The sequence below is a fragment of the Emydura macquarii genome, unplaced genomic scaffold (assembly GCF_026122565.2).
Source record: "Emydura macquarii macquarii isolate MOO-44397 ecotype Brisbane River unplaced genomic scaffold, CSIRO-AGI_Emac_v2 contig_1644, whole genome shotgun sequence".
Lineage (NCBI taxonomy): Eukaryota > Metazoa > Chordata > Testudines > Chelidae > Emydura > Emydura macquarii.
Window position 1 is genome coordinate 13,956,547 of NW_027131781.1, and position 26,430 is coordinate 13,982,976.

Here is a 26,430-nt window from a genome sequence, read left to right on the forward strand (position 1 = left end):
GTTTTATTTGCTTGGTAGTAAAGTCATGTTCTAGCTGTCCTTATGTCAAAGCCTTTTCTATTGACTTGAAATAGAATGCTTCTAAAAACTGCTTGAGTAACTGTCACTTCAACCTGTACCTGAGCTGTCTTTTCCCCCCTTATTAAATGTACAGAGGATGTCACAATGGTCATCTGCCCTGGAATTGCTAACCACAGCGAGAAACAGTACATCCGCACCTTTGTTGATTATGCCCAGAAAAATGGTTATAGATGTGCTGTCTTGAATCACCTGGGAGCCTTGCCAAATATTGAGCTCACTTCTCCACGCATGTTCACATATGGTAAGTACTCCTCAGCTTTTCTAATTCATTTCCTAGAAGTTAATTGGTTTCTGAGGGTCCCCAGTGTTAGGCAAACTAGTCCTGGCTTCTTTTATTTGAGGGAAAGAGAGCACATACCAAGGAGCACTTGTGGCTGCTTAAATGGATCTGGAAAGGTATTGAAAGACGGGGGGTTGAAGGGAGGAGAGTGTAAGATTTCATATTAGCGGTACAATAGGTTATCCTAGGAAGGCATTCTCCTTGAGAGGTCTTGGAAAATATCACGTAACATGGTGAGCTGCCTAGGAAGATCAGGTGCCTTTGGGTAGCCTGGTACATCCCCACCCTGGGATGGAAAAAATACGGTACTGGCCCCTGGATGAGAAGTGAATGCCAGGGAAAGCCAGCCCAGGTAATTCTGTGTCTTGCTGAATTAAGTGACATACTGGCTTGAATTTCACGGGCTTGTATATTGGGTGTGGGGGTTTCAGCTTTCTCAGACTAGTTTCTCTGCACCAAGGGGAACAAAGGGCTTATCAGCATCTCTCCATAGAATCATAGAATATTAGAGTTGGAAGGGACCTCAGGAGGTCTATCTGCTCAAAGCAGGACTAACCTTTGTTATGAAATGCCAGCTATCCTGGGGTTTGGGAACCGATTGACATAGTTCAAACCTGTGCTTAGACAGGTACAGCTATTTTAATTCTAAGTTGCTCATTGTTACATGATCTCAAGAGTGGGAGCTCTAAAGTTGGTTACCCAGGAATGCTGTACTGGCAGTTCAGTAAAAGTAATCACTGCGGGCAAGACAAGTAGCCCAGACTTCTTTTGTACCCTTTTTATTGCAAACATTTGTCTTGATGAAAGTGAATGGAGATGCTTCATACTTAGTGCTAGAATGGAGGATTATCAGTTTGTCTAAAACCGCAGTGTCAGATTTCATTTTAAGTTGGTATTTCGCATGCAGACTTTTAGTCCTTGAGTGGTTCTTGTTTTGTTTAAATTAGAAATATATTGCAACATTGAGCTTTCTGGCTGCTGTTTGTCTGTTGAGCTAGCAGTACTGTGTTACTGGTATTAAACTTCAGGGATCTTCAAGGCCATAAAGTATGGAAAGTGCTATAGAAAAACTAGACTAACTTTGGGGAGTAACAAGTACTTTTAAGCTGCTGTTGAAGAGAATTCAGTTCCCTCACCTTTCACACTGGGGAACCAGTCAAATCAATGCTGTATGGATTGAAGTTGAGGTTTTCCTGGAGTATTGCAGTATATAAACACCCCAGCAGTAGTTTGTACGTGGGCCAAGGCTTTCAAAACTGACTGGTGGCTTCGGCCATCTTAAATTTTGGCAGCCCAACGTGAGACTCCTTCAAAGGGCCTGACTCTCTTTCAATAAGTGCTGAGTACCCGCCCTCTGTAAATCCAGCCTCTGTAAGGTGACAAGTCCCATCCTCCAGCTTCCCCCATCCCTCATTTCTCCCAGCCACTAGTCACTCCTGAAAATCTTGGCTTTGATTAGGCCAATTTTAATTTCAGGCCTAAAAATAACTCGTGTGTCTGAATTGGTCAGAATGATGACTAAGAGCAGGAGCATGTAGTGAAATGAAAATAGTAATCATGTAACATTTAAATAGCTGATCTATTGTGAGTACATGGGCTCATTACAACTCTACCTAGTGTGCCTTACAAATCAAGGCCATATTCTTTAAACTTGCAGTTCTGTCTCCAGCTAGTGTCAAATCTGAGAAGCCTTAAAGAGAGCCTAGCCCACATGTTATCCAAAACTTACTGAAATTAATAGCACTTTTTCCCTTGACTCCATGGGGCTTTAGCTCACACCCTAGGGCGATACTCTCTAGTGCAGCGCTAGAGACGTGGCTCTTTATTTCTTCATATAGTCTTGCCAAGGGCCAGGAATGCCCAGCATTTCCTCATGATGGCTCAAAAAAATAACTTCATTTAAAGAATGCCCTGTCAAACAGAGAGCCAGGCAAGTCTAGTAAACTCAGGAATGTAGACTTTCCTCTGACTCCAAGCCAAATAGACCAGCAACAGGAATAGGAATTCAGCAACAGCTACAATATCCCTTGGGAAGGAGAGAACCTAAATCAGGGACCCTTTGAATTATTTGTCCCATAGACCAGACCTGACTTGTTGCTAGTTCGGTTTCAGGTTTCTGAAGCTGTTGCTGCAGCCCTCATGTCAAATGTTCAGAAACGATTTTGACTGCTGGCTTCTTCCAGAGGAAACCAAAGCAGCCCTGCATTTGTCATCCTGAGGAGAAACCGCTTATTAAGAATGTTAACACTGCAAAGTGTTCTAAATCGGCCAAAACCAGACACAGCCCCAAAGCGTGCCAAGTTGAAACAGCAGGTTCCTTAAAAGTTCTAACCAATTCTGAGCACTGCAGTACACTTAGCTAGTCAAAACACTAACCTGATCAGGTGTCGAAAATGACCTTGCTGATTGGAGTGGAGCAGTATGAGGGCTTGTCTACGAGGCGGGGTAGGTAATGCGCTCTGTGGAGCGGTGATTTCTAAAGCGCACTAATGTGTTGTGCATTCATTGGTCCATGTAGACCCTGCTGGTATGCATTGAAGATTCCCCAGTGCATTGTCACGTACTACTGTTTCAAACAGCACTATGTTAAAGTGCACCAGCAGGGTGTATAGAGACCAATGAATGTGCACCATTCTAGTGTGCTTTAAAAATCACACCCCCGGAGAGTGCATTAGCCCTTCAAGACAAGGCCTTAGAGCTGGCATTAATGGATTTTAAATAAAAATTCTTTGGACTTGCATTGCAGGACAGGCTTTGGGGTAGAACTGTAGTGATGTGGCCTCTGGAGCAGCAAGGAGTTCTTCAGTAAAACACAGTGGCTACTGTATTGGGTCAGATGTGTGGCATTTATTTTGGGGTTTAAGTCAGTGTTGGACTTCCGTACCTCCTCTTGTTGGGTGGCCATTTCTAATTGCAAGGCCTATGGATGCAATGTCCTGGTGTATTCCAGCTTTGGTAGTGACCTTTTTTCTCTGGAGAAATAGGAACATTCCCCTCCTAGTTTTAAGAGGTACAGGAAGGAGCTGCTGAGATTTGTCCAGTATTACTGACTGACTTTAAAAAACAAAACAAAGCAAAAAACAACCCTACCAAATGGTGTTTCAGAAGAGGATACAAAGATGTGGCCAGAAACTCCATGAGTGCCTGTAACTCCTCTGGAGGCAAATGAAACTCTCCTAAATCCTGAGCAGACCCTGCTGATCTGTTTCTAAGGCGCTTTAAGTAAGGAAGACCTGTTGGCTCTTGCCAACTTCTTTCTCATGTGTAATAAGGATCTGAGTCTTTGCATGCCTGCCCTTTAGCTAGCAGAAGACTCTTGCCTCCCTGAGGCAGTGATTCAGGAGAGGGACCATCTCATCTCTGAACTTTGCTGTAGACCCTGGACTGCTGTTCCTTCCTATTAGAGCTTGTCTCTCCTCTTGCTCAGTTGTGCTACCATGAGGGCAGGCATTGGGAACTCTGTTAAATACTAGCCTGAGAGCTAAGCCTGTTAGCCAGAGAGATCCATGCAGCTATGAAACTTCCCTGGAATGTCACAAATTTAAAAGATCTAACAGGCTGTGGCTGTTATCTGCAGCTGAAGAGCTCTGCCTCCAGAGTGAATCCATTCAAAATGGGTCATGTAGGACTGGCCTAAAGAGCATCTGTGATGGGGAGAAAACAGAGGAAAGGGTGAAGGAGGAGACAGAAAATGGGGAGAGGAGAGTTCTTCTGCTGGTTGGTCTCCACCAGCTCAGTTTCAGGCACTGGCTACATCCCTGGGTTAAGGGGTGATGAGAGTTATTCATAGAGCCATACAAGTTTATCCATGTTCTAGGTTCTCCAGGAATTCCAGTCTCAAAGAAGAATGCTCTAGTACTGGCTTCCCACCACTATTCTAGCCACAGATCTGACATGTTTGCTTTACCAAAGGCAGGGAGCACAATATATTGTATGTATCCTACTCACTCCTATATGAACTTTAGCCAGGAGTGATCTGAAGAGCTCTGTTTAAGCTCAAAAGCTTCTCTCTCTCCCTGGCTGGAGTTGGTCCAATAAAAGCTATCCACCTTTGTCTCTCTAATATCCTGGGACCAACACAGCTAAAACCAAACTGTGGGTACCCAGATGTGACTGTTGTAACTGTGACAGGAAGGCAGACTAACAGATTCTGCATTCCATAGGTACTTGTAGTGAGATCACCCCATATACAGGGCACCCATAACACTCCTTAACACTCTTCAGCCACATCTTTCAAAATGCTTGAGACAGGAAAGGATGTATTTCACAAAGAAGGCAACAGAGGTAGAGATGAAGTGAGATGAGTGACTTTCTTAATGTAGATAAATAGTGTAATCAATTGGTTGGCCACACTATGGTTTTGTTATGAAATATACACAGGAATATACAAATAAACCAATATCAGTCAAGTTTATTGCTATAAGCCAATAATAATATAATACAGGAAAACGGTTCTGTACAGTATCAGACTTGGGGAAGCTGTCTTGGGCAGCATTCACCTTATGCAGAAGGTGTGCTCTCAAAGTTATGCATTTCAGCTGGTCGGATTTATAGGATGATTTTACAAGTTATGTATTTCTTTACAAGTCACTAAAATTCAGCCCACCTGTTTGTCCCAGTTCCTTAACTTGTTGTTTTGTTCCTTTCTATATCTTTGTTTTGGATACTAGAATTCCAGGTGCTGGTCTATGAAGGTACCTTCTAGGTTTGTACCAGCGTAGAACAATCATCTATCCTGTCTCCTTCCTCCTTCCATTACTGGCCTGAGAGAATAACTCCCTACTTGTTGCTATGGTAAAATACTCCCACCTGACACCTTTCCTATCTACTTAAGCCAAAGCTTACTTCAGCTAATGCAAGGTGTTATGGGATACTTAGCATCAGTGAACAGGATTGAAGTGAAGGGTGAGGCCAATTTAGGCTGTATAGCTACGATATTTGTGCTTACCGCATACTAATATATATGGTGCAGATAACACATTATTACTGAGTTTTATACACCTGTATGCTAGCCAGCATATATTAGTCAACACTTGAGGTCACAATAGGCCAGTGTCAGAGCCTGGAATAAAAACACAGGTCTCCTAACTCCCAATCCTGTGAATTAATCCAGCCTTCACCTTAAATAAAGGACTGAGTATCAAATGCAGAATACATTCTCAGGGACTAGGACACGTTGTCTGAGCTTTGTTGAAGTCATCTAACTATTTCCAGATGGGGAGGGAGAGGCTGAAGTTTGAACTTGGGCATGACCTCAGGGAGCAGGGCGGGAGGAAAGGGCAGATGGCTAGTGATCAAAACATGGCATTTGAAAGACTCTTTAATCTGGTACTGAAGATCCCTCCAGCTGCTGAGGATGATGTCACAGTCAGTCCAGAGTGCAGCAAATAAGTCATTCTTCCTGGAGATCAGTATATGTAAACTTGAGCATGAACGCTACTCTGCATGTGCTGTCCTCTCTGAATCCAAATGGGAATGCAAGCACTGGTGGCAGTGCTAAAACAGCCACTCCTCCCTAATCATTAAAGGAGACAGTTTCTGAAAACTGGAAGCTCTTCTGGTCAACTAGCAAATGGGGAAGCGATATTTCTGGATCTGTAGGATAGGACGGGACAAGGCATATGGCCTGTCTGCAAATACTATTAGTAGATGTCTCCAACAGCCAGAGATGGGACACGAGAGGGAGAACTCCTGAGTCACTATAGAGAATCCTGGGTTTGTGTCTGGTGGGTCTTGCCCATGTGCTCAGGATCTAACGGATCACCGTATTTGGGGCTGGGAAGGAATTTTCCACCAGGTCAGATTGGCAGAGACCCTTGTTTTTGTGGAGAGGGTTTTTGTTTTTTCTCTTTCCTCTGCGGTGTGGGGTATGGGTCACTTGTTGGTTTGAACTAGAATAAATGGTGGATTCTCTGTAAATTGAAGTTTCTAAATCAAGCTTTGAAGACTTCAGTAACTCAGCCAGTTGTTTTGGGCCTATTACAGCAGTGGGTGGGTGAGACTCTGTGGCCTGCAATGTGCAGGAGGTCAGCCTAGATGGTTGTCATGATAGTCCCTTCTGGCCTTAATGCCTTTGAGTCTACGAGAACTTTCTGTAGTCAGTGCTCATGTATACATTTATAAACCTTAAGGTTTGAGCTGAAAGAGAGCTCCATTTTCTAGGCAAATACAATTACCCTTCTGCTTAGACATTAGATGAGAGCTAAATCTCTATAGTGAACACTTGAGTTCATGAAAACTATCTTTTGGGGGATAGATTTAAGACACCTCTCATCAAAGCACCATTTCGTTTGTTCTGTCTTACTGGGAGATTGAACAAGCAAGCCAGTCTATCTGCTCAGTTAGGGACAACTCCAGAGTTATTGGTCATAGTCCCATAAGACTTTGCTATGGCACCCTGCTTGTAACTTCCATCTAAATGATGTTTCTCCCTTCAGTGGAAGGAAGGGAGACGAACCTATTATTCCCGTCCCCTGGTTCTGAGCTAATCAAATATAAAATGAATGCAGTCTTGCTGTTCCTGAAATGCTGGGTATAGCATGATGCCCTATTCCAAAGGCAGTACTAGCTGAAACTGAACTTGGGATCCTTTATACTCAAAGGTCTGTTAGTGGGGTGCTAGTCTATTCCCCTGCATTATGGGTAGCATCTAGGGTGGTTTCTGTCTATGGGAAAACTCCTACAGTGACATGTTGGCATCCATGCCTTGCATTTGATGCATGAATCTAGGAGGTGGAAAGTTGCACCCTCACACAGTAGTGTTCCTGACATGCTGAAGTATTGTCTGTTCCCCAGCATGTGTGGCAAGCATGCTCTACCCAGCTGCTGTCTGGTACAGTCTGCCCATTTCTCCTTTAGAAGTAGTGAAACTTGCAGCAGCTTTACTGAGCTTGAAGTAGCCAGGATTCCTCCACTCTGGAGAGCTTCTCTTCTGAGGCCAGTGCTGGAAGGCACACACACTTCCAGTCTAGTCGCTGTAGCTGCTTAAAAGCTGGAGAGGGGTCTAGCACTCAGTTTACAACATTACTTTGAACTTGGTCTTTCTCACAGGTTGCACCTGGGAATTTGGAGCCATGGTTAACTACATTAAGAAGACCTACCCTCAGACCCAGCTGGTTGTGGTAGGCTTCAGCCTGGGTGGAAACATTGTATGCAAGTACCTAGGAGAGACCCAGGCCAACCAGGAGAGAGTGCTGTGCTGTGTCAGTGTTTGCCAAGGATACAGCGCACTACGGTAAGTCTACACAGGTTCCAGTAGCAGTACAGCACTGGCAGCAAGGACACAAGCGGCTCCCTGTCCTGCCAGTATGCATCACCCTGACCTCTGAGTGAGACACTCTGGACTCACTAAATGCTGCCTTTACCTTCTGTAAACACAGACTTGACTTCCCTATCTCCCAGTCTCTCCTGGTGTGATCCATTGGCCAGGCCGGTTGGGCTGCATGGTTGTTTATTGAGGAGACTCCAGGTTCACAGGAAAGAACATTTCTGACTAGTCTGACCAGTACAAGCAGCAAGTATCTTGGGATTCATAAAGGTCCACTTTAATCTGCCACTTAGTCGGGCAAAACAAGATGTGGTCTTCCAAAAGGAAGCTTTAAGAGCTCCACCTGGTGTTAATAGTAATGTACTACAAGCCCAAGTTTAGACTGAGAATTGATGATGGTGAATGGCATACCGCACAAAGTTGTGGGCTAGAATGGCATCTCTGTAATGTGTTTGTCTCATAATTGGGAAGGGAGCATTGGGAAAGAGTCAGTTCTAATAGTCAGAACCTCTCCACTGGAAAGAACACTAAAACCACCTTTGTTCAGTGATTCCTGGCCCCACAAAAGCTGCCAAAACCTAACCCTTTGTGCCAGTTACCATGGCTTTCGAGTGCAGAGCTTCTCTAGAGTTGCAGTTTTCTCCAGAAGCTGATAAGATTTCTATTGCCACACAGAAAGATGAATAATTACTGACTCTGTCTCCATCTCAAAAAGAGGAGGATAAGCAACAATGTTCTTGCTGCAAAAATGTCTGTTCCCTGTATTGAAGGATCGGTGTTGCAAAGATAATTTCAGCCTGGCAGAGGAACCTAAAAACTTGGATGATGGGCTCACTGCACACACCTGAAACTGAGGGATTTGACGGCTGAATTATAAACAATAAACTAAACAACTTTTAGGTGCTCTGACTGCATGCATAGTAATGCTGGTTTAGTTAGATAATAGCCACCTCAATGTTCAACCAACTCTATGGAAGAGCGTGCATGCAGTTGAACCTGTTTTCAACCTTGGTTTCCAGAAGCTTTTTAATAGCATCAGACTATTACCCAAAGCTAGAATGCAGCAATTTAAACTAATGACCAACTTATAACCTCAGAGTTCAGGTCATACCTGACATGAGTCGTAAGAAAGTGTGGGGCCTACTCCTAGTTCTACCTGTGAATGTTTACCTGCTTCCTAGTCAGGATTTCTGTATGCTCAGGAGATGTCTGGAATGTTGGGTGGGTCCAGGACTGCTAGATCAGGAGGTGCTCTCGGTCTGCTGTGGTTGCAGCAGCAGAGCTATGGAGGCTGGCTATACGCAGGGCTTGCAAGTGCTAGACCTGGCTCTAGTCCTTTCATTTTGTCTATTAAAGTGTGCGCTAAGTTCCCATATTTGTAGCCAAAACTCCTGTTCAGAGTAACATGGTTCCTTGTATGCAGGTTTTAGTAATAGCTCCTGAACCTCTGGTGGATTGGCAGTCTAGGGCGGGACCTGTAATCATGATATTGGACTCTGACTTTTTTCAGTGTGAAGTAACATCTGCTTCCTTGAGTGCTCCTTGCAGTGCAGAAAATTAGTTGCTTGTTGAGCTCGTGACTCCCTCTGCTGGCTGAGATTCTTCTTGCAAATGTCCACTTACACAGTAATGCACATCGGATGTTCTGTATTTGCAAGAAGGCTTTTCAAATAAGTCTCCTTGTCTAACCTCCATTGCTGCTTTTAAATGCTCATTAGCCAAATAGCTGGTTGAAGAGGGGCTATTTATAAAAATCTCTTAGAAGGGTGTGGAGTATGTGTAAACATTTTCTGTCACTGGTGTGCAATGTGTAGGGACTGGAGATGGGGGATGGGTGGGTACAAAACTCCTCCAGATTTCACTGCTAACCATTACTTCCCCAGACCTGACCTAATCAATTAAACTGGCCTCTTACATCAAGTCTGTATGTAAGCCCTGAATACCTATGGTATGACATGGCTGATCAGTGTAGATGAAGATCGCTTTCCTTTGTCACACTGTCTTGGCCAATTCTAAGGCAGTTGATGATAGAGAGAGAAGACTGAGGTTGAGCTAAGGTAAAGGAGATTTGGGATATGTTGGAAGCCATTCAGATGTTGGGAGCTGTCTCTGCACAGTGAGAAGAGGCTGCAGATAGTAAAGTAGACAAAAGCCTTATTTTTATCAATTAACTTACATGGGGGAATTCAACCCTTAAGGCTAAAAGGAGACATGTCTGTTTCTCACGAAGTGTCTTGTATCTGTGCAGCCTTGGTTCTGCTGTTTGTTCTCGACAGCATGGCCTTGTTTCTTGATCATGTGGAATGTGACATTCAGCATGAGCTGCTGACTGTGGTGTAGGTTCCCATGCCCATCAAACCTGCACAGTCCATTAAATACAGGAAACTGTGTCATTTTGCACTCTGTTCATGCTCTTTATAGCATAAGGCCTGCAGTCCACAGCAGGCATGGAAAGGTATGATAGCTCTAATAATTAACCTGGATTTAAATGACGTTATAGGTTCGGTTGCCTGCAAGTAGCTTTCCAATGAAATATACACAGTCTTTTTTTCCATAAGTATATGGCAGATATATCCTGGCTAGACGTGAAGATAAGGAAGTCAGGAGGCTAAATTCCATTCTTGCAATAAACCATAGTGTGTATTAGTGCCATGAACAAATGTAGCTTATTCATTAACTCTCCCTCTCTGCTAGGGATCTTATGATCTTTGGCTTGAACCTGGGAAGTCCTGCTAAAACCCTCTGCTCAATTAGTTCCCATGGTGTTAATGTTTAAACTCTGGAACTGTAGTCAGTATTGAAACTCACTCCTATCATTCTTGGGCTGCTTAGTAAATAAGGGGGATTGTATATTTCTTCTTTACTCTGAAACAGGATATAGAAATAACCTGCTCGTGACCTTTGCATAGCAAAGGGAAACATTGGCTCTGGAAGATCTCACATAATTTGGTTGATGTTGTTAATTCTGTCTGATTGGCAGTATGTTAACTTAGTAAGCTGTGAAATGGGAGTTCTGACCAGTCAGTACAGTTAAAGGGTCAACAGTTCAGAATGTAGCCATTTCAGGTACTTTCTTTATCCCTGTGTCCTCCAACCAATTTTTGTGGGTTTGGAGTTGGGCTTCCTGTTTGAACACTTCACAGCCTTTGTTGCAGTGTAGAAGAGCTGCGCAAGCAGGCAAAACTCACCTACAGAAAGCCAAACTTGATGATGCATAAAGTACTGTGAAATGCACAGAAGAACCTGATTAAAATAGTGAGACATATTAAATCTCTTCCCTTCATAGTCTTATGTGGTGATTGTTACGGGGTAGGTAGGTAGGCTAAATGCCAAGTATAAATTGAGTGTCACTTTAAATCTCTTCCCATCAATGTCCTGCATCTCAGTAGAGCTTCAAACACTTCAATAATGGTATAGTGCGTAATTAGCTGTTGCCTAATAAGACTGTGTAGAGATCTCTTCTGATGTTTACCAAATTCTTCTATCGGAGATCAAGCCACTTCCTATCGGAGATTAAGCTATTGGTGGGAAAGCATGCAGCCTATTTACATAACACCTTGTCATAGTGACTTGGAGACTGGTTTATTGCTCTGTTCCAACTAGATATATACAGTTGCTACTTGCTTTGATATGTTGACTTGTGCTTGTGTTTAGGGCACAGGAAACCTTCATGCAGTGGGATCAGTGTCGGAGGTTTTACAACTTCCTCATGGCAGACAACATGAAGAAAATCATCCTCTCTCACAGGTACAGTAGTAGGCCATCTGCTCTAAATATTTACTTGGGCCAATCAACTTCAGCTGCAATAGCAGCACTGAATTAATATGAAGTTCCATATGGGATCTTCCAAAGGATTAAATTTAAATGAGAGAGACTCCATACGTAGAAATCTGTGGATCTGTGATTTTAACAAACAAAAGGGAAAGGGAAGCTTGCCCCAGCATCTCATTCTTCACATTCTGCCTGTCCAGTGTAGGCTCCTATATAGTGTGCACATGGGGATCCTTTTCATACAGCCTGAGCCTGGCTGCTTATTTTTGCCTTCCAAAGGAGCTCATTTGCTGAGTAAATGCAAGATGAGAAGTGCAATGTTCTTCTGCATTTGCCAACAGCCTTCCTTCCGTACTAAATACCTTGGCAGCCAGACATCAGCAATATATTTTGCATGTATTTTCCCTTCCAGCTAGAGACCCACTTACGCTCAAAGAGGTGAAGGAGCACTTCTCGGTTGTGTTGTGACACATACTTGAGCTGAGAGGTAGGATTGCCCTTGATATGAGCTGAGGATTCATGGCATAGGGGTGTTGCTCTGTCAAACACCGTAGCCTCAGTTACAAACTTGCCTTAAAGCAGCTCAAAACCTAAGACTGGGCAGCTCGAGGGAATGCTCCGATATATTGCTGATACCTGTGCTCTCCTTACTCCCATGCCTTTGCTGTGGGTGAGCAATAGGGCAGATTGAGTGACTATCTCTTATTGGTAGCCCACTCAAATTCGTGTTTATTTTCCCCCCTTGCCCACTACCACAGCCCAAACTGCTTTAGATACTGATTGGGGCATGTTGCCTTCATATGTAGGTATCTCCTTTGCTTATTTAAGATGACCAGAGACACTTGGGAGGTGGGAGAAAATTAAAATAGCTAGCTTATTCATCCCCATTCCAATTAGCAGAATTCAAATCTTGTAAGTGAAACTGTCGTATCCTGTCCAATGTGGAAAATCTTTCTGGAGGGGGTTAGGAAACTGTCTGTGCAGTGTGTGGGGATCCACATAATTCATTCCAGATAGCCAAATATTTGGCTAACTTGACAAAATTCAAAATGTATGAAGGGCTGTAATCTCTCCATTAAATGGATACTCAGTATCATAACCAATCAGAAACCTGTTGCAACCTTAAAGGAGGTTTTGTTGAGTTATCAAAATATTTTGCTTCCATAATGGATCTCTTATGCTCTAGGGCAGGTCCCCAAAACAAACTCCATCTCCTCCTGCTCTACCCTACAGCTGCCTCTTAAAGGGGATAGAAATCCTGCCAGCCTCCTGCTATCCACAGCTTGCAGTCTTAGTTCTGGGATCTGTGTGTTTCCTACTTGTCAGGTTAGAGTTTTACTCTTGTGAAGCAACATATCCCCTCTTGGGTGCAATATCTGACTAGGACAATGTCCACAGTGGATAGCTTTCTGGTAAGGTAATGTCCCAAATCACTTTGTGTATGAACTAACATTGTCTCCACACTAGTTATGCAATAGTACCAGATGGGGAAGGAGATGCTACGCCCATGATCTCTAGTGCTGTTACCAGAGCCACCCACATCTTTGGTAAGAAGCCACAGGATGCTGCCTTTAACTGCAAAATCCTTTGCTCGAAACATCCCTAACTCTGGATATGCTTTGAAAAGTCCTCTCTTTCTGTGTCTCTCACACTGAAAAACTTCATTTAACAGAAAAGCATCTTTGTCCCTGAGAAGGCTGCTAAGTTCTCAGCTTACCTCCCTGTGCAGCCGGCCAAAACTAACAAGCCACGCTCATTCATGAGTAGATCCTCGTGGATGGGGGATATAATCCTCATTTCCCTATATCAGGAATGACAGACAAGCTTCTCTGGGTTGTCTGAGCAAGATAGGGCCTTACTTTTGTGTGGTTACTGTATTTTCTGCTACTATGTGTTTCAGGCAAGTCCTGTTTGGAGATAGTGTTAAGCAGCCCCAAACCCTGGCAGACGCAGACCTGAGCAGACTCTACACAGCAACGTCCCTCATGCAGATCGATGACACCATCATGAGGTAAGACAGGTAGCATCCACTGTCTTTTCAAATTTGCACTGATGTTGTCCTATTACTTGCTGCTAGGCAGGTAGAAAGCTTCTGAAATTTGCTACATCAGCAACTTTGTTAACATTTTGACTAACCCCCCAATCTTTGCCAACATCGGATCCAGCTTTTGACAAGCTTTGCTACTTTCTTCTGCAAGAATACAGCATCCAAACCTGCAGTCAGAGTCAGAGCCCCATTTTTCTGGGTACTGTTCTAACACCCTAGGAAAACAGTCCCTGCCCAAAAGAGTCTAGAAGGATGAAAACCAATTGGGCATCGGCCTGGGACACCCAGTAATTGGGGTAGTGGTAGCCCTATGCTGGCTCCAATCAAATTATAATTAACCCTTGCCTTACCTTCGATTGTGGGGGGAGGGAGGAGTGTTGTATTTCAACTCCCCCCCCCCCCAAAAAAAAAAAAAAAAAAAACAAACAAACCTTTAACACCTATTCTCATCTTAGAAAACCTTAGGGTTTGCTTATTTTAATCCTTGCTGCATTAATAGAGCTGACTTCAGCTCTTGGCTTTTATTATTTAATATTAAACATCAACCTTTTCTATATTAAGTCTTGCCTCTCAAGTTTGATCTTTGCTTTTTTAAGTATTAATGCACTAATTCAGTCCATTCCCCAATGGCCTCGTATTCTCCCTCTCCAGAGCCTCCCCTAAAACCAGGCACTGGCCCTCCCCCTGACCCCCAAACACTATAGCCACAAAGCCAGCAGGAGGGACTGAAAGTGTTTCCCTCTGCTGCTCCTGGGGAGAGCTGGGCTTTGTAAGCTGCTCCCCAGGGAAGGGGATTCCTGCTCTATATGCCCAGCAGGAAGTGAGGTCCTGCTACCCTGTAGTCTTTCTGGAATGCAGGAAGGAAGGAACAGGCCTCCCTGGTTGGGGCCGGCAGCTTATCTGCTTGCTTTCATGAAGTGGGAAGGAGGTAGTGGGACTGGATTGGCCCCCATTATGGGGAAAACCTAACAAGGAAAATGGGCAGTTTACTTTCTTCAGAAGTCTCTTAACCTGCAGTGAGTTTCAGTTCCTAGGATGGGTCCTTCAGCAGCTGCATTTCAAGGGCTAATGAGTAGCTGAACATTTTTGAGTGTGCTTACCAAAAGGAGGTTGTTAATGTAGCCAGCCTTAATTTCTCTGCCAATCCTCTCTTCAAGATTGCTGATAACCAGGAAGGATGCTTTTAAAGGCCCCAGCTGTGGCGAGGCTTCCTCATCCATGTCCTACTCAACAGGCACAAGTTATAGTGTTTAATTTGCCATCTGTCCTGCTTCCTGCTTGCTGATGAGCTGCACTTGCTCTGCTCTCACAATGCTGTGAGGATCTGCACACTAAGTTGGCAGGTTCTGTGCTGCCAAATGTCTTCCGCCCCCTCCCCCCTCTGGTCACACTCTTGTGAAGACTGTGGCTGTCACCTTCGGCATTTTATCAGTTTTGCTGTGTTGACGTTGGGATTTTACACTGAGATGGGCCTGAACAGATGGTCTCTATTAAAGCACTGGAAGGAGGTCACATTGGGCAGCTTGTGGCTTCTGAGGTGAAGTGGACTAGATCAAAAACGGCAGTTGGTCAGTACTGAGAGTAAGCGTTCTTGCCTTAGTTCTTTGTTTTCTTTCTCAGGAAGTTCCATGGCTACAGTTCCCTGAAAGAGTATTATGAAAAGGAGAGTTGCCTGCATTACTTACAGAGGGTGAGCTACCACAGTAGAGATTGTGGTTATGTTTTCATTTTGCTCTTGGGAATGTAGAGGAATGCGCGATGGTTTCTGCATCACTGGTACCTAGATGTCATGTCTCATTACTCCTCCAGTATGTATAGTGTGTTAGGGCTGGGAGTTCCAAGGAACCTAATGGGTGTTAAGCACCAAAATCCCATTCATATTCAGTGAGTTAAGTGCCCAGCTCCTTTAAGCTTCTTTGAGATTCCTCTCCCTGATCTTCGTCTGGGACTTCAGTGACCCTCCCCTCAAACCAAAAGCTTGTTTGGAAATCAAGAGGCATCTGTTTTACTTCAAATTCAGGTCTCCTGGTTTTATACTACATGAAGCCAAATTGTGAGACCCTCAGAGTAGAATTATGTATTGGTGGTAGTGACCTAGAGTTCTGAGCACAAAGCCAAACCTAGAGTTAAGCCTTTTTGAAGATACCAAATTGGTATCATTCTCATCTGTGCAAATTCCAGAAACTTTTAAATAAATCATTCCACTTTGGAAAGATGCTCCGACACCCCTTCTCAGGTCAAAAAGGGGTCTGCACACTCGAAAAGGTTGAGAACCGCTGCACTAGGCCTTGAAATATCCAAAAGTTAGTCTGTCCATTAGCTGCCTGTTGCACTGTATATAGTGAGTAAGAGGCTGAATCCTCTCAGCTAACCCTTGGAAACTCCAAGTTACTTCAGCTTCAGGCACGTAACCTGATACAAAGAGCACGTTGCAGTCCAACCTCTATCCCAAAGGCAGGGTGATAGATACCAGGAAAGAGTGTCAGAGGAAGGCACTGCTTTTTTTTTTTTTTTTAAATGGTGGCAGAATCCTTTCGTGATCATGACTGACATCTGATCCTCTGATGTCAGCCCTTGATCAAAGAGCATGGTTGGGCTGCATGCCATTCTGGCTTCCTTAAGCATCTCTCATCAAAGATTGCAGGGAGCCTAAGAAAATGACATTCTTCACATCTGTTGCCCAAACCAACAGGCATAACTGAAGTTTTACTATTATTCCGTCTCTGCCAGTTTGTGATTATCCCATCTCAGGTTTCAGCAGTGTGTTCCCTATGGGTGCTGCATGTCCCCTTCAGAAGCCAAAGACAAATGTACATTTTATGGCCATCTGCCTAGCAGTGATAGCTTAGATTCTCCCTTCCAAAAGTGGAATGCAAATGCTCTCAAGTATTGGCCAGACCAGACAGGTGGGGAATATCATATGCATCCTGAGTACCAGTCATAAAGAAACTATCCTGTGTCACTGTCTGGAACTGCTCTGTTGGTCTGGTGTTCCTGGTGATTGTCCTGTCAGACTCAGCTTGCCTTTTAGCTAAACTATACCAAATGTGAGCAGCCCAGAGGTGACAGGCCTCCTAGTATGGTTTTGATTATGTATGGTGTTACTTTCCTGATGTTGCTGCAGGTGTGGGGCCATCACAAGATGTGGCACTCAGTTGTGGATTCATAGGTGGGTTGTGAGTAGATGCCTTTTGAGTTCAAACCATGAATCTAACTCACTGGTTCTGTTTCTCTCCTTCTTTCATGGTGCAGATCTATGTTCCCCTCATGCTGGTTAATGCTGCTGATGACCCTCTGGTACATGATAGTCTGTTATCGATCCCACGAGCTCTGTCAGGTGAGTCGAATGAGTTACCAAAATAGACTTGCTTTTGGATTCCCCCTTCATCACATTATGAATTACCATGTATTTTAAGGTCTGCTTGACTTGGCTGTAAACTGCCATAATCTGGTGGATGTGTACTGTGCAGTTTAAGATACTTTCTAAACCGCCATTCACTGAGAAGGTTCCAAATTTTATTTTGGTAAGACTGAACTAAACACTGTTCAGCTGGCTGTGTAGTCCAGGGGACCTGTCCAGTTGTTTTCCTAAGAAACGTACATTCTTGCTACCTCACTGGTGGTAATGTCAGGAATCAAAATTGGAAATGGTTTAGCTTTAGATTAAATAGTCTCTTCTCTGCAGTGAATGGCTTCCTCAGGTCTTGGCTACCCACACAGAATCAGTAAAGCAACAGGGCAAAACCCAGACGGCTTTGCTAATAGTTACTGTGATAGTGTCTAACAATTCAGGGCTAAAATTAACAGTCACCTGGGGACAGTAAGTGTAACATAGTGAAAGTGGGTTATTTTCATTCTTTGTGGCTGTGCGATCTCCTTCCACCTGTTGCTGGGTCCCAATGAGACTGGGAGTGAGGGATTCCAAAGAGATCTGTTTGCTGTCCCTTGGCCATGAGGAAGGCAAATGATACTTCAAAGCTTTGGAATGTAAGAGCTGGTTCATGTCTCATTGCAGAACAAAGCACGTGCCCAAAAGTAGAATAACAGGGCTTCTTGTTCCAGCACCAAAAGCTATAAGGAGAAAACTAGTCATAAGTGGTGCCCTGAATGAATTATGCCATAAAGCAGGGGTGGCTAAAGTGCAGCCAGAGTTCTGCAGTGTGGCCCATAGCCCTTTTCATATGGAATTGTGCAGCCTTTGGAGACTACAGGTACCAGCCTGCAACGTGCCTGAGTCAAGATGGAGTGCTGCAGATTGGGATGCTGGGCTTTATAGGCTGCACATCAGTCCCAGTCTGCAGTGCTTTACTCAGCTGAAGCGGCTTGCTGGTATTGAGAGCACTGCAGGCTGGTACTTGTCTCCAGGAACTCCTCATCTATATGAAGTGGGAGGGCTGCTATAATATGTTCAGTTCATTCAAATCAGTTGTGGCCCTTGTCAACAAAAAGCTTGCATTCCTCTGCCATGAAGTAAGAGTGTGTGCTTGCAAAGCCTTCAATATTCAGAGGGAGCACATACATGCCCTAAAACATCACGGTGGGTACCATTGTCTGGGATGATGCAGAGCTCTGCTGTTTAACTTCTGCAGTTGGTTTCTGAAATCTCATGCTCTCTTCCTCTTTTAACCTTGCAGAAAAACGGGAGAACGTCATGTTTGTGTTACCACTGCATGGAGGCCACCTGGGCTTTTTTGAGGGGGCTGTACTCTTTCCTGAACCCCTCACTTGGATGGATAAGCTTGTGGTGCAGTACACCAATGCCATCTGCCAGTGGGAGAGGAACAAGTCTCATTGCTCCGATACAGAGCAAGCGGCATCTGGCCAGGAGTAACTGCCCCCAAAGACTCTCTCCAATTCACTTCACTATATCTCCCTCTTCTGGAACTCTGAATTCCTGCACCTGCTGTTTCAGGTTTCCATCCTTTTTGTGACATCCTGGGACTGGGGTTTGGCCACAATGTTTCCTTTGAAGTGAAGCTACAACAGAGGGCAATAACTGGTTTTGAGCATCTTTGTGTCTCCTTATGGGTTTGCAGTGCACTGCTGCATTTGAAGAACTGGCTTGCTGCTCTGGGTTGCTGGTTAGGGCTTGCTGCAGGATTCTCAAACTAATGCAATGGCCTACTTAGAAGTCCGAGTACTGCTGACCATCAGATCATTCTTCTGCTGGTCAAGTCCTTTCAGGGAGTTGCAGAACTTGTTTAGCTGTGGATGAGTTGTGCTGGGAGTTCTAGTCTCCCTGTCTGGTCATCTCTCTCCTAATATTGGGAGGACCCTGTATCAATCTGTAGATGACAGTAGTTGATTCTGTAAGCCACTGGGATGTGGCTTGCAAAAAGGGTGAAACCCTTGAGTGGTGAGTAGAGCTTCAGCCTTGCGCCAACTCACAATGGCCTCTTGCCTTTTCCGGCAATGCCCATACCAGGATTCAGATGGGTTAGAAAACACAGAGCAACTTGTCAGAGCTTCAGCTGTCTTTGGGGTGGGGTGCGTTCTGCTGCTCCTGTATTTCTTTTCTGCTGGGCCTCTGTATATAGAGGAGTTTCACGTTGGTCAGTCCGTTGGATTTTCTGTTATGTAAACGCTCTCTCACACCAAGACAAAACAGCCTTCTTGTGATACTTGCCTTTTCTTAATGTAAAGAGTTATTTAGCACTGTATTTTTGTGTGTTAACCCAGGTCTTTTTGAAACTGGTTCTGGTTAATGCATTGGAACCACTGATTATCAATTTATAGGGTATATCCCTTTTGTGTGAGAGTATTTCACAGAGAATTAATACACCCTTTCTTAGGGAGTGTCTGTGTGTGTCTGGGGGGGAACATCAATATCAATTCTTGCTTCTTCTCTCCCCTTCTTTTAAGTGCCAGGATAGAACGTTCCAAAATCTCTCTCAACTTTCAAAGCAATGAATGTTGGGTTTTGGGTTTTTTTTCAGCCACATGACTTGCCTAGGAGTTGATGGGAACTGGATGTCTCTAGCCCTGTGTAGCTAAAATATTTATCTCTGTATGACAACTGCCCCCACAGTTCTTAGGATCTGGTAGCTCTGTCTGTGTCCAGCAGGGCATTCATGCCCTTCCCACTCGTAATGCCTTTCCCCATCCAGGATATCCAGGATTGACTTCACTTAGCGTATAAGGTGAAGTGTGATAATCTGAAAGTCACTTACGTAGGGGGCTGATACTGTGCTATTGCCCAGAGGGCTCTTTTAAGATAAACACCCTGGAAGAAAAACTCCCCTGTGACAATCAAGGATCTTAATTTAAAAATAGAAACAATCTGTCGAGACAGTGGAACTTTGGTCAAACTTTGCATTACTTTCAGTTCCTTCAGTATCGTCCTCTCATTCTTCTGTCCTTGTGACTCCTTTCATCATCCATTTACTTCATCATATCTGTTCCTGTCGCACTTCCCACACCAATTAGCACTTTATTGCTTTAGCCTTGGTTTTGCATTCTAGGCACTTTAGTTAAGTTTAAGGGTAAAATACCCTGCTGAATTTCAGCCTGTAACTCTAATGGAATAAGCTTCCTGGGCTACATAGTTTCTGAGCTTCAGTAGATTGGAGAAACTTTTGTTTAATAAAGCAATAATTAACTACTGTAGCAAAGGTGCATTATCATATCAGGAAATAAACTCCTTCAGTTTGCCTTAGGCCAGCTGCCTTGGCCTGTTCTAACAAACTGTGGTAACCTGTGCATTGTCTTGTTTAGAGAGAGAACTCCGGTTCTGCTCTTGTCCTAGAAGTAGAAGAAATGACCAAGCAAAGCTAGGGCAAGATTTGGCCACTCTTGTGGCTATCTTAAAGGATGCTTCAGGGTGTCCATTAGCAAGGGCATCCTTGCTTGGTGATTGTGTCTTTGTACTCATCCTCCTGTCCATAGTGCCTCCACAAATCACCAGAATCATCATACAGGCTATTCAGACTTTGGCTGTGTCCTAGGAGAAGTAGCTATTAATCTAAATAATTTATGGGACATACGTTAGAATATCTCCCACGTTTTTAGAAGTGGAATATAAGCAAATCTGATTTATACACATTGACATGGACACATAATATAAATGTATGGGGATGAGGCTCTTTATCTACAGTAGATCTGAACTTCAGAAGAGCTTAAACTCTCTAGCCAGTTCTGCAGTTGCACTTCATAGGTCACTGGCTATCCAAGGGACCAGGCTGCCCTTCCCACAGTAAGGAGTTCCCTCTGCAGAACACTGTGCAGTCATTCCTCCAAACCTGGCTTAGCTGCAAGTCTGGAGTGACTACTCCTCCTATGGTTCTAGGGGAATAGAAGTTGTCCTTAACACCCATCAAATTGCTGAGGTTTCAAAGAGCAGGCAAAACCCAGGCATTGGTTACATGTTGATGTAGTTGAAGCAAAAAATATCTTTGCTGTTTCCCAAATAGTTGCTTTTTTTTAAAACAAAAACAACCTCAATATTTTTCTCTAATTAAATAATTATGAATTCTACCCCTCTCCAGTGTAGCTAAGCCCTGGGTTTTCAGCGGTATTAAACTAAGCCCAGTTTTGTAACTCCTCAAAGTGTTCTGGAAACTAGGCCCTTGTTTGTAGAATGTCAGTTCTCTAAAAGTAAGTGTTGAAGGCTTTCTCCCTTGGTGGTAACTTGTAACTATTTTCTGATGTGGAAATAAAAGGGACTGTTGTTTTGGAGGCACTTGTTTTGGATGTTCAATGTCTTTGGCAGCTCTTTAGCTGCTGAGCTCAGGAACTGCATTACTGTACACCCAAGTGTTGTAGAACCGGCCTGAAGAGGAGCTCGATCTCCTTGGATTCAGTGCGATAGGCTTTGACTTGGAAAGGCTTTGCTCCATGCTGCTAATAGAATGATGTCATTTTGGTCTCCTATTTCCTAAGGCATGAGGAAGAATGGTGATGTCTTCATCTCTTCAAACACGGGGATATAGTCTAGTGTAAACTAACTGATCTTATTGTGGCAGGTGACCAGTCAGTCAGTGACTTCCGTTCTTGCTGAGAACTAAACATACCTCCTCCCACAATGAGAAGAGCAGTCAGGGAAATTCCCAAACCAGTGGGAGTTGCTGCTTGTCCAGTCAAACTGGGCAGGCAGAGATTCCACTGTTGAAGAAATGCAAACAAAGCAGACTTCACTGGAAAGATTCCCATTCTTTCTTTCACTGTGGTTGGCAGCTGAGCTCTGCCACCCCTCTCCCTTTGTGAGCTCATCCTACCTGCAGTGATTCCAAAAGAGAGACACCACATTTCTGTAGAAAGTAAAGCTCCTCCCAGGGTTAGATAGGATGCTATGGTGGAAATTCTCTAAGACTTAAGGAAAAAGTTCTTGATCAGCATCCGTTCCTCTTCAGAGGTAGCACCAGGTGAGAACTCTTCCCTGTCCTACTGCCTATAGAGATTTCCATAGCACTTACTTTCCCTATTCGTTCACAAATGCATGCACTACCCTTAGTTTGAGACTTCAGGAGCGCTTAGCATCCCAGACTTTCTGGAGCAGTCACTTGGGGGGGGAATGGAGATGGGCTCTAGGTTTGGCACTCTTGCCACATGAGTGCTTGCACCTTCAGGTGAGTGGTCTGTGTTCTCTAAAGCACTTGAAGTGGTTGTGCTTGTGTTTGGAGTATATTCTGCTTGATTAATACTGCGGGTGTGGAAGTTAGCTAGCTTAGTTTTGGGAGAAAGGGAAGGGGTTGCTTAAGGCTTTTTGTCCTGGGTTTTAAAGTTCTCATTTGAGTCTCATTAATTTCATCCCAACAAGGTTTTTGTAGCTAGAAATAGTTAATATAAACTCACCAGTGTGATTTGCTGTGGCTTTGAAAGCATGGGCCAGGACCAGTGGTGTAAAACTTTTAAGAGTTTGCCAGTCAGACTGGAAGCCATAATCTTGCAGATAATTTCTCCTCCCTTCCCTCTAGCTAAAAATCTGCTGCACTACATATTTCTATATCCAGGCTTCTGTATTAAACCCTATAGCTGGAGGGGACAGTGCACACTTCCGTAAGAGGGTCTGCTGTTGTACATCCGTCCTAACTTGCGGTCCTGCATGCACTATGGTAGCAGTGGTGGTGTATGTGGGCATATGCATGCCTGGGACCAAGTTGAGACCATCATGGCAATAGCATATGATCTAGATCAGATTTGAGCTCTTACCTTTAGAGGTGACAGTTGTGTGTGTGCATCCCAGGCCTTTAGAGACTCTTTCTCTTCCACAACAAGCGTCTCCTAAAATGTTCCAAAACCACACTAGCCATAGCAAGCATCCAAAGTGTAAATCTATGAATATGTCCTGAAATAGCCTGATAATGCATATGGAACAATGCAGCTTTTCTCTTTAGATCTGCTGTTTTGAGATGGGAGCTAACAAGTGGATTTTGCAGTAGAATGGAATAAGCAGTCATGCACCCCATCACTGGGTATCATTAGCACTCAGAAACAAACCACCAGAAAGAGACTGTCCTACTCAGATAGCAGCCAATTCTCCCTGAATGGTTAGACTGGTCCAACCTTCCTTTCCCTGCTACCAGGTGTCTGCAGAGATTCGAACTTTGCAGGTGAGCAGCTGAGACCTGCTCTGAGACAAAAGCATGAGGAACATGTTTTCTTTATATCAGACCTCCCAGAACCTTTGATAGCTGGTTTCTAATTTTCTCCTTTTGAAGAGTTTCCAAATGAATCTGTTGCTGTTGCTGTTGCACTGTGAAGGCACCTGAAACTCTCTGCAATCTCCTCCTCAGCACTTCCTGACATGAACTCTGAGCATTACATTCAAACCCAGAGTGTACTGATGTCTCATGAAACTTGACTTTAGCCAAGCTACTGTTTCTTCATCCATCCTAATTCTGTCAAGCTTCATAGACCACAACCCTTCAGACACCTAGTGCCTTGCCCATTTTCTTCCCCACTTCCTTCTCAACATCAATATGCCTGCCAGCTTTCAGTAACGCATATCTGCAGCTCTGCTGCTTTGTAGCTCTCTGCTCTCATGGAAAAAGCGAACACCCAACTTTCCTCCTTTGGAGGCAAAGCTAAAAGCAGCCTGGCTCTGGATGAAATGTCACTGAATGACAAGCGTGTGCTGAGCTAGGAAAGGACCTTGGTTTTGACAGCCTAAAACCAGCTAGAGTATATGTTTTAAGGCTTAAAATTATAACTAACTAAGTAGTAGATGATTTTACAACTGACTTCTGCTGCCTATAGAGATAGGGATTGATGCGCAGCTGTTGGAGTAAAACATAAATATGTTTCCTTTCTAAAATCCAAAAAATCCAGGTTCCAATGAGTTAGCTTCCTCAGTCCACTTGCTCATTGGCCCCATAGTGCACGGCGGGAGGTGGGCAGTCTCCTTATCAGATACATCTCAGAGGAGTAAGCCGCGGCCAGGAGGTTTATTTCCAAATGCAGTGACACTGGGGAGCAATGGAAGGAACCTCCTGGGAATGCTATACCTATCTGGGATTTATTGGCACTTGTAAAAGCCTCAAAAGGGACCCAGCCTTGTGTTGGTGGTGTATGGACAGCTGTAACACTAACCAGTCAGAAGGCTGTATGTGTGCGTTGCTCCCATCAGACATCATGTGTCCTTCCATTGGCAGTTGTGTGTGTTGGGTAGCGTGCAACAGCCGTAATGACTCAGAACAGCAATGTTTACTGCAAGGGTCCAAATTCTAGGCAGAAAGCAAATTGTTCTTGGTGTGAAGACTTGTTTGTTTGTTTGTTTGTTTTTAAAAAGGCTGTTCAGAACAGAGGCTGGGGTGCACCGAGCAGCCTACGGAGAGGTGACTTGCAATGATGCTGGGATCTATGCCCCCTCTTCTGCCAGACCTCATCCTGCTGCTGTGTCCAGTCTGTCTCCATCTGGACTTGTTTTCTTCTAACTCTGCTGCTTTTGGCTGAGGGGGCTGAGGTGTGGTGGCATCACAGCTGAGTTCAAATCATCTCTTTTTAATCATCTGGGTTGGCTTGGAAGTGTTATCAAGAACTGCACTGTAGTTCATTTGAACATTTTGTATCCTTCTTTTAAATTTGTTTGCTGGTTAAATCAAAGGGCACAATCGTATTAAAGGGCAGCATTTACCGCACTGGGGCTGTAAGAGGAGACAGCCTTTTCCAAGCAGATCTAATGGCTCCTTCAAGACGAGTCCAGCCCTGCTTCCTCTGTGTGTAGAAAGGCGTGTATTCTCTTCTCACGGAATGGGCTTGTCTAACTTCTAGCAGCCTGGTTAGTTCAAACCCTCTTGGGGAGCATCCAGGTCTCTGAATCCCAGAGTTGGCTGTATAAGTATGGGCATATATTGCTGTTGCTTTTGAGTGACTGGCAAACTTTTGTATAGCATCTGTCTGGTCATGCAGAGAACATGACTATGACCAGACGAAGCAGGACGTTGTATCAAAGTGATCAGTGAGAGCATGTTCTACCAGAGTGCTAAACCTTCTCGTGGCAGCTGCCTAGGGAGTCTTAAGAAATATGGCTTTTGGGCCAAATTTAGATGATAAAATGACCATTCAGTCCAAGTGAAGCTCTCTCAAAACTGCATGATTTTTTCACAGCTGTGCAGTGATTTGTCTCTGGTTCCAAACGTTGGTTCACTACAAACCTTTGTGTTTCTCTTCATTAAGAAAGCACAATCTTTCAAGAAAAGCCCTTTTCCCTCTCTCCCAAGTGTCCCCAAGAAGAAGGGGGTATCCTTACACCTCAGGAAGCCAGATCTGTATCTGTGCACTCTTTGATTTCTGCCAGTGCAGCTGCCTTGGTTGAGTGTAACTTTTTTGATGTCTTTGAACTGTTGCTGTTCAACCGAAATTTTAAAAAATAGTTTTATGGGAAATTTTGCTTCCAAATAGACTGTCTGGAATCATCACTTCCACATTCCTGATGCTTTTAACTTTAAATGCTGCCCTGAAAAGGTTGCGTTTGTGTATTGAGACCCGCCCCCAGCTGCCAGCTCCTGGGGAGAAGATTTGCAACTAGCAATGCAATTTTTCTATATCTGCTGACATTTACCTTTAAAAAGTTAAACTGTGTCCTTGACTTTTTTTTTTCTTTATTCTGTGTGATGTTAATGGAGGTTATTGCAAAACAATGTAATTTTGTTATCTTTGATTCAATTGAATTTCTTTACTTAAAAAAATAAAGGACTCACTCAGTTCAATTCTTTGTGTGGTAGCTGTGTATATAAAAGTTGCTCTTTATTAATGGGTTCATCTTCCCTGAATTTGTTTTCCTTCGCATTGGGAGACCCTGAGCAGCAATAATGTCCGACCATGAAATGGCATAAATTAAGGGCTTTTCTGAAAGGGGACTTTGTTGCATCTTGATCAAGCTGGTATCCATAGCCCTATACGGGTGCCTTGGAAATCCACCATCCAAGAATGAGAAATGAAGAGTGGGAGGCAAGTGCTTTGGAGTATAGCAGAATCCTGTGTCTCCTTAGAGTGAATGTGAATTGCTGTGAGCTCGAACACTTCAGACAGTCATCAAGATAAGCATCAGATCCACAGATGCCTGAATTCTGTTCTAGAATATTTCTTTCCTCCATCTCTCTACACCTCGCAGAAGGTGTCTGGTGTTTATGGAAATTTAAAATTTCCTAACAAAACTTTGAATTCCAGACTGAGCCATGCTGTGGGGTACCACCCTTCTAACCTTGCCATATGGAAATTACTATATCGGAGCAGACCAGCAGTCTGCCTAATCAGATATCCGCTTTCTAACAGCAGCCAGTGCTAGAATTCCAACAGCTGGTTTTATTAAATAGCTGGGGGGGAAGGGCAGTTCGTTTCTATACCCTCCTGTTGGTTTGTTGCTTGATTCAAGCCTCTAATCATTTTTGCTGCCCATCTCTACCTTTTTCTGCTGTATTTTGAGATGAGGTGACCAGAACAAAATACAGAATTGCAGAGGAAGGGAGGTAACGACTTCATGCACTGCCACTGCTTTCGGAGAAGTACTTTGTCCTGGGAAGTTGTCATGTCATGTGGCGTTTCACT

General features: G+C 44.0%; 1 protein-coding gene across 2 annotated transcripts in view; it reads left to right on the forward strand.

Moving 5' to 3' along the window:
- The window catches only part of ABHD2 (abhydrolase domain containing 2, acylglycerol lipase), a 62,548-nt gene extending 36,956 nt beyond the window's left edge, over positions 1-25,592 (forward strand). For both annotated transcript variants that reach the window (XM_067555670.1, XM_067555671.1), the window contains 7 exons: positions 155-322; positions 7,412-7,595; positions 11,283-11,375; positions 13,300-13,410; positions 15,067-15,136; positions 16,699-16,783; positions 18,081-25,592. In XM_067555670.1, the coding sequence (XP_067411771.1) occupies positions 155-322; positions 7,412-7,595; positions 11,283-11,375; positions 13,300-13,410; positions 15,067-15,136; positions 16,699-16,783; positions 18,081-18,277 (908 nt within the window). In that variant the 3' untranslated portion in view covers positions 18,278-25,592. The remainder of the gene's footprint in view (positions 1-154; positions 323-7,411; positions 7,596-11,282; positions 11,376-13,299; positions 13,411-15,066; positions 15,137-16,698; positions 16,784-18,080) is intronic.
- The last annotated feature ends 838 nt before the right edge of the window (positions 25,593-26,430 follow it).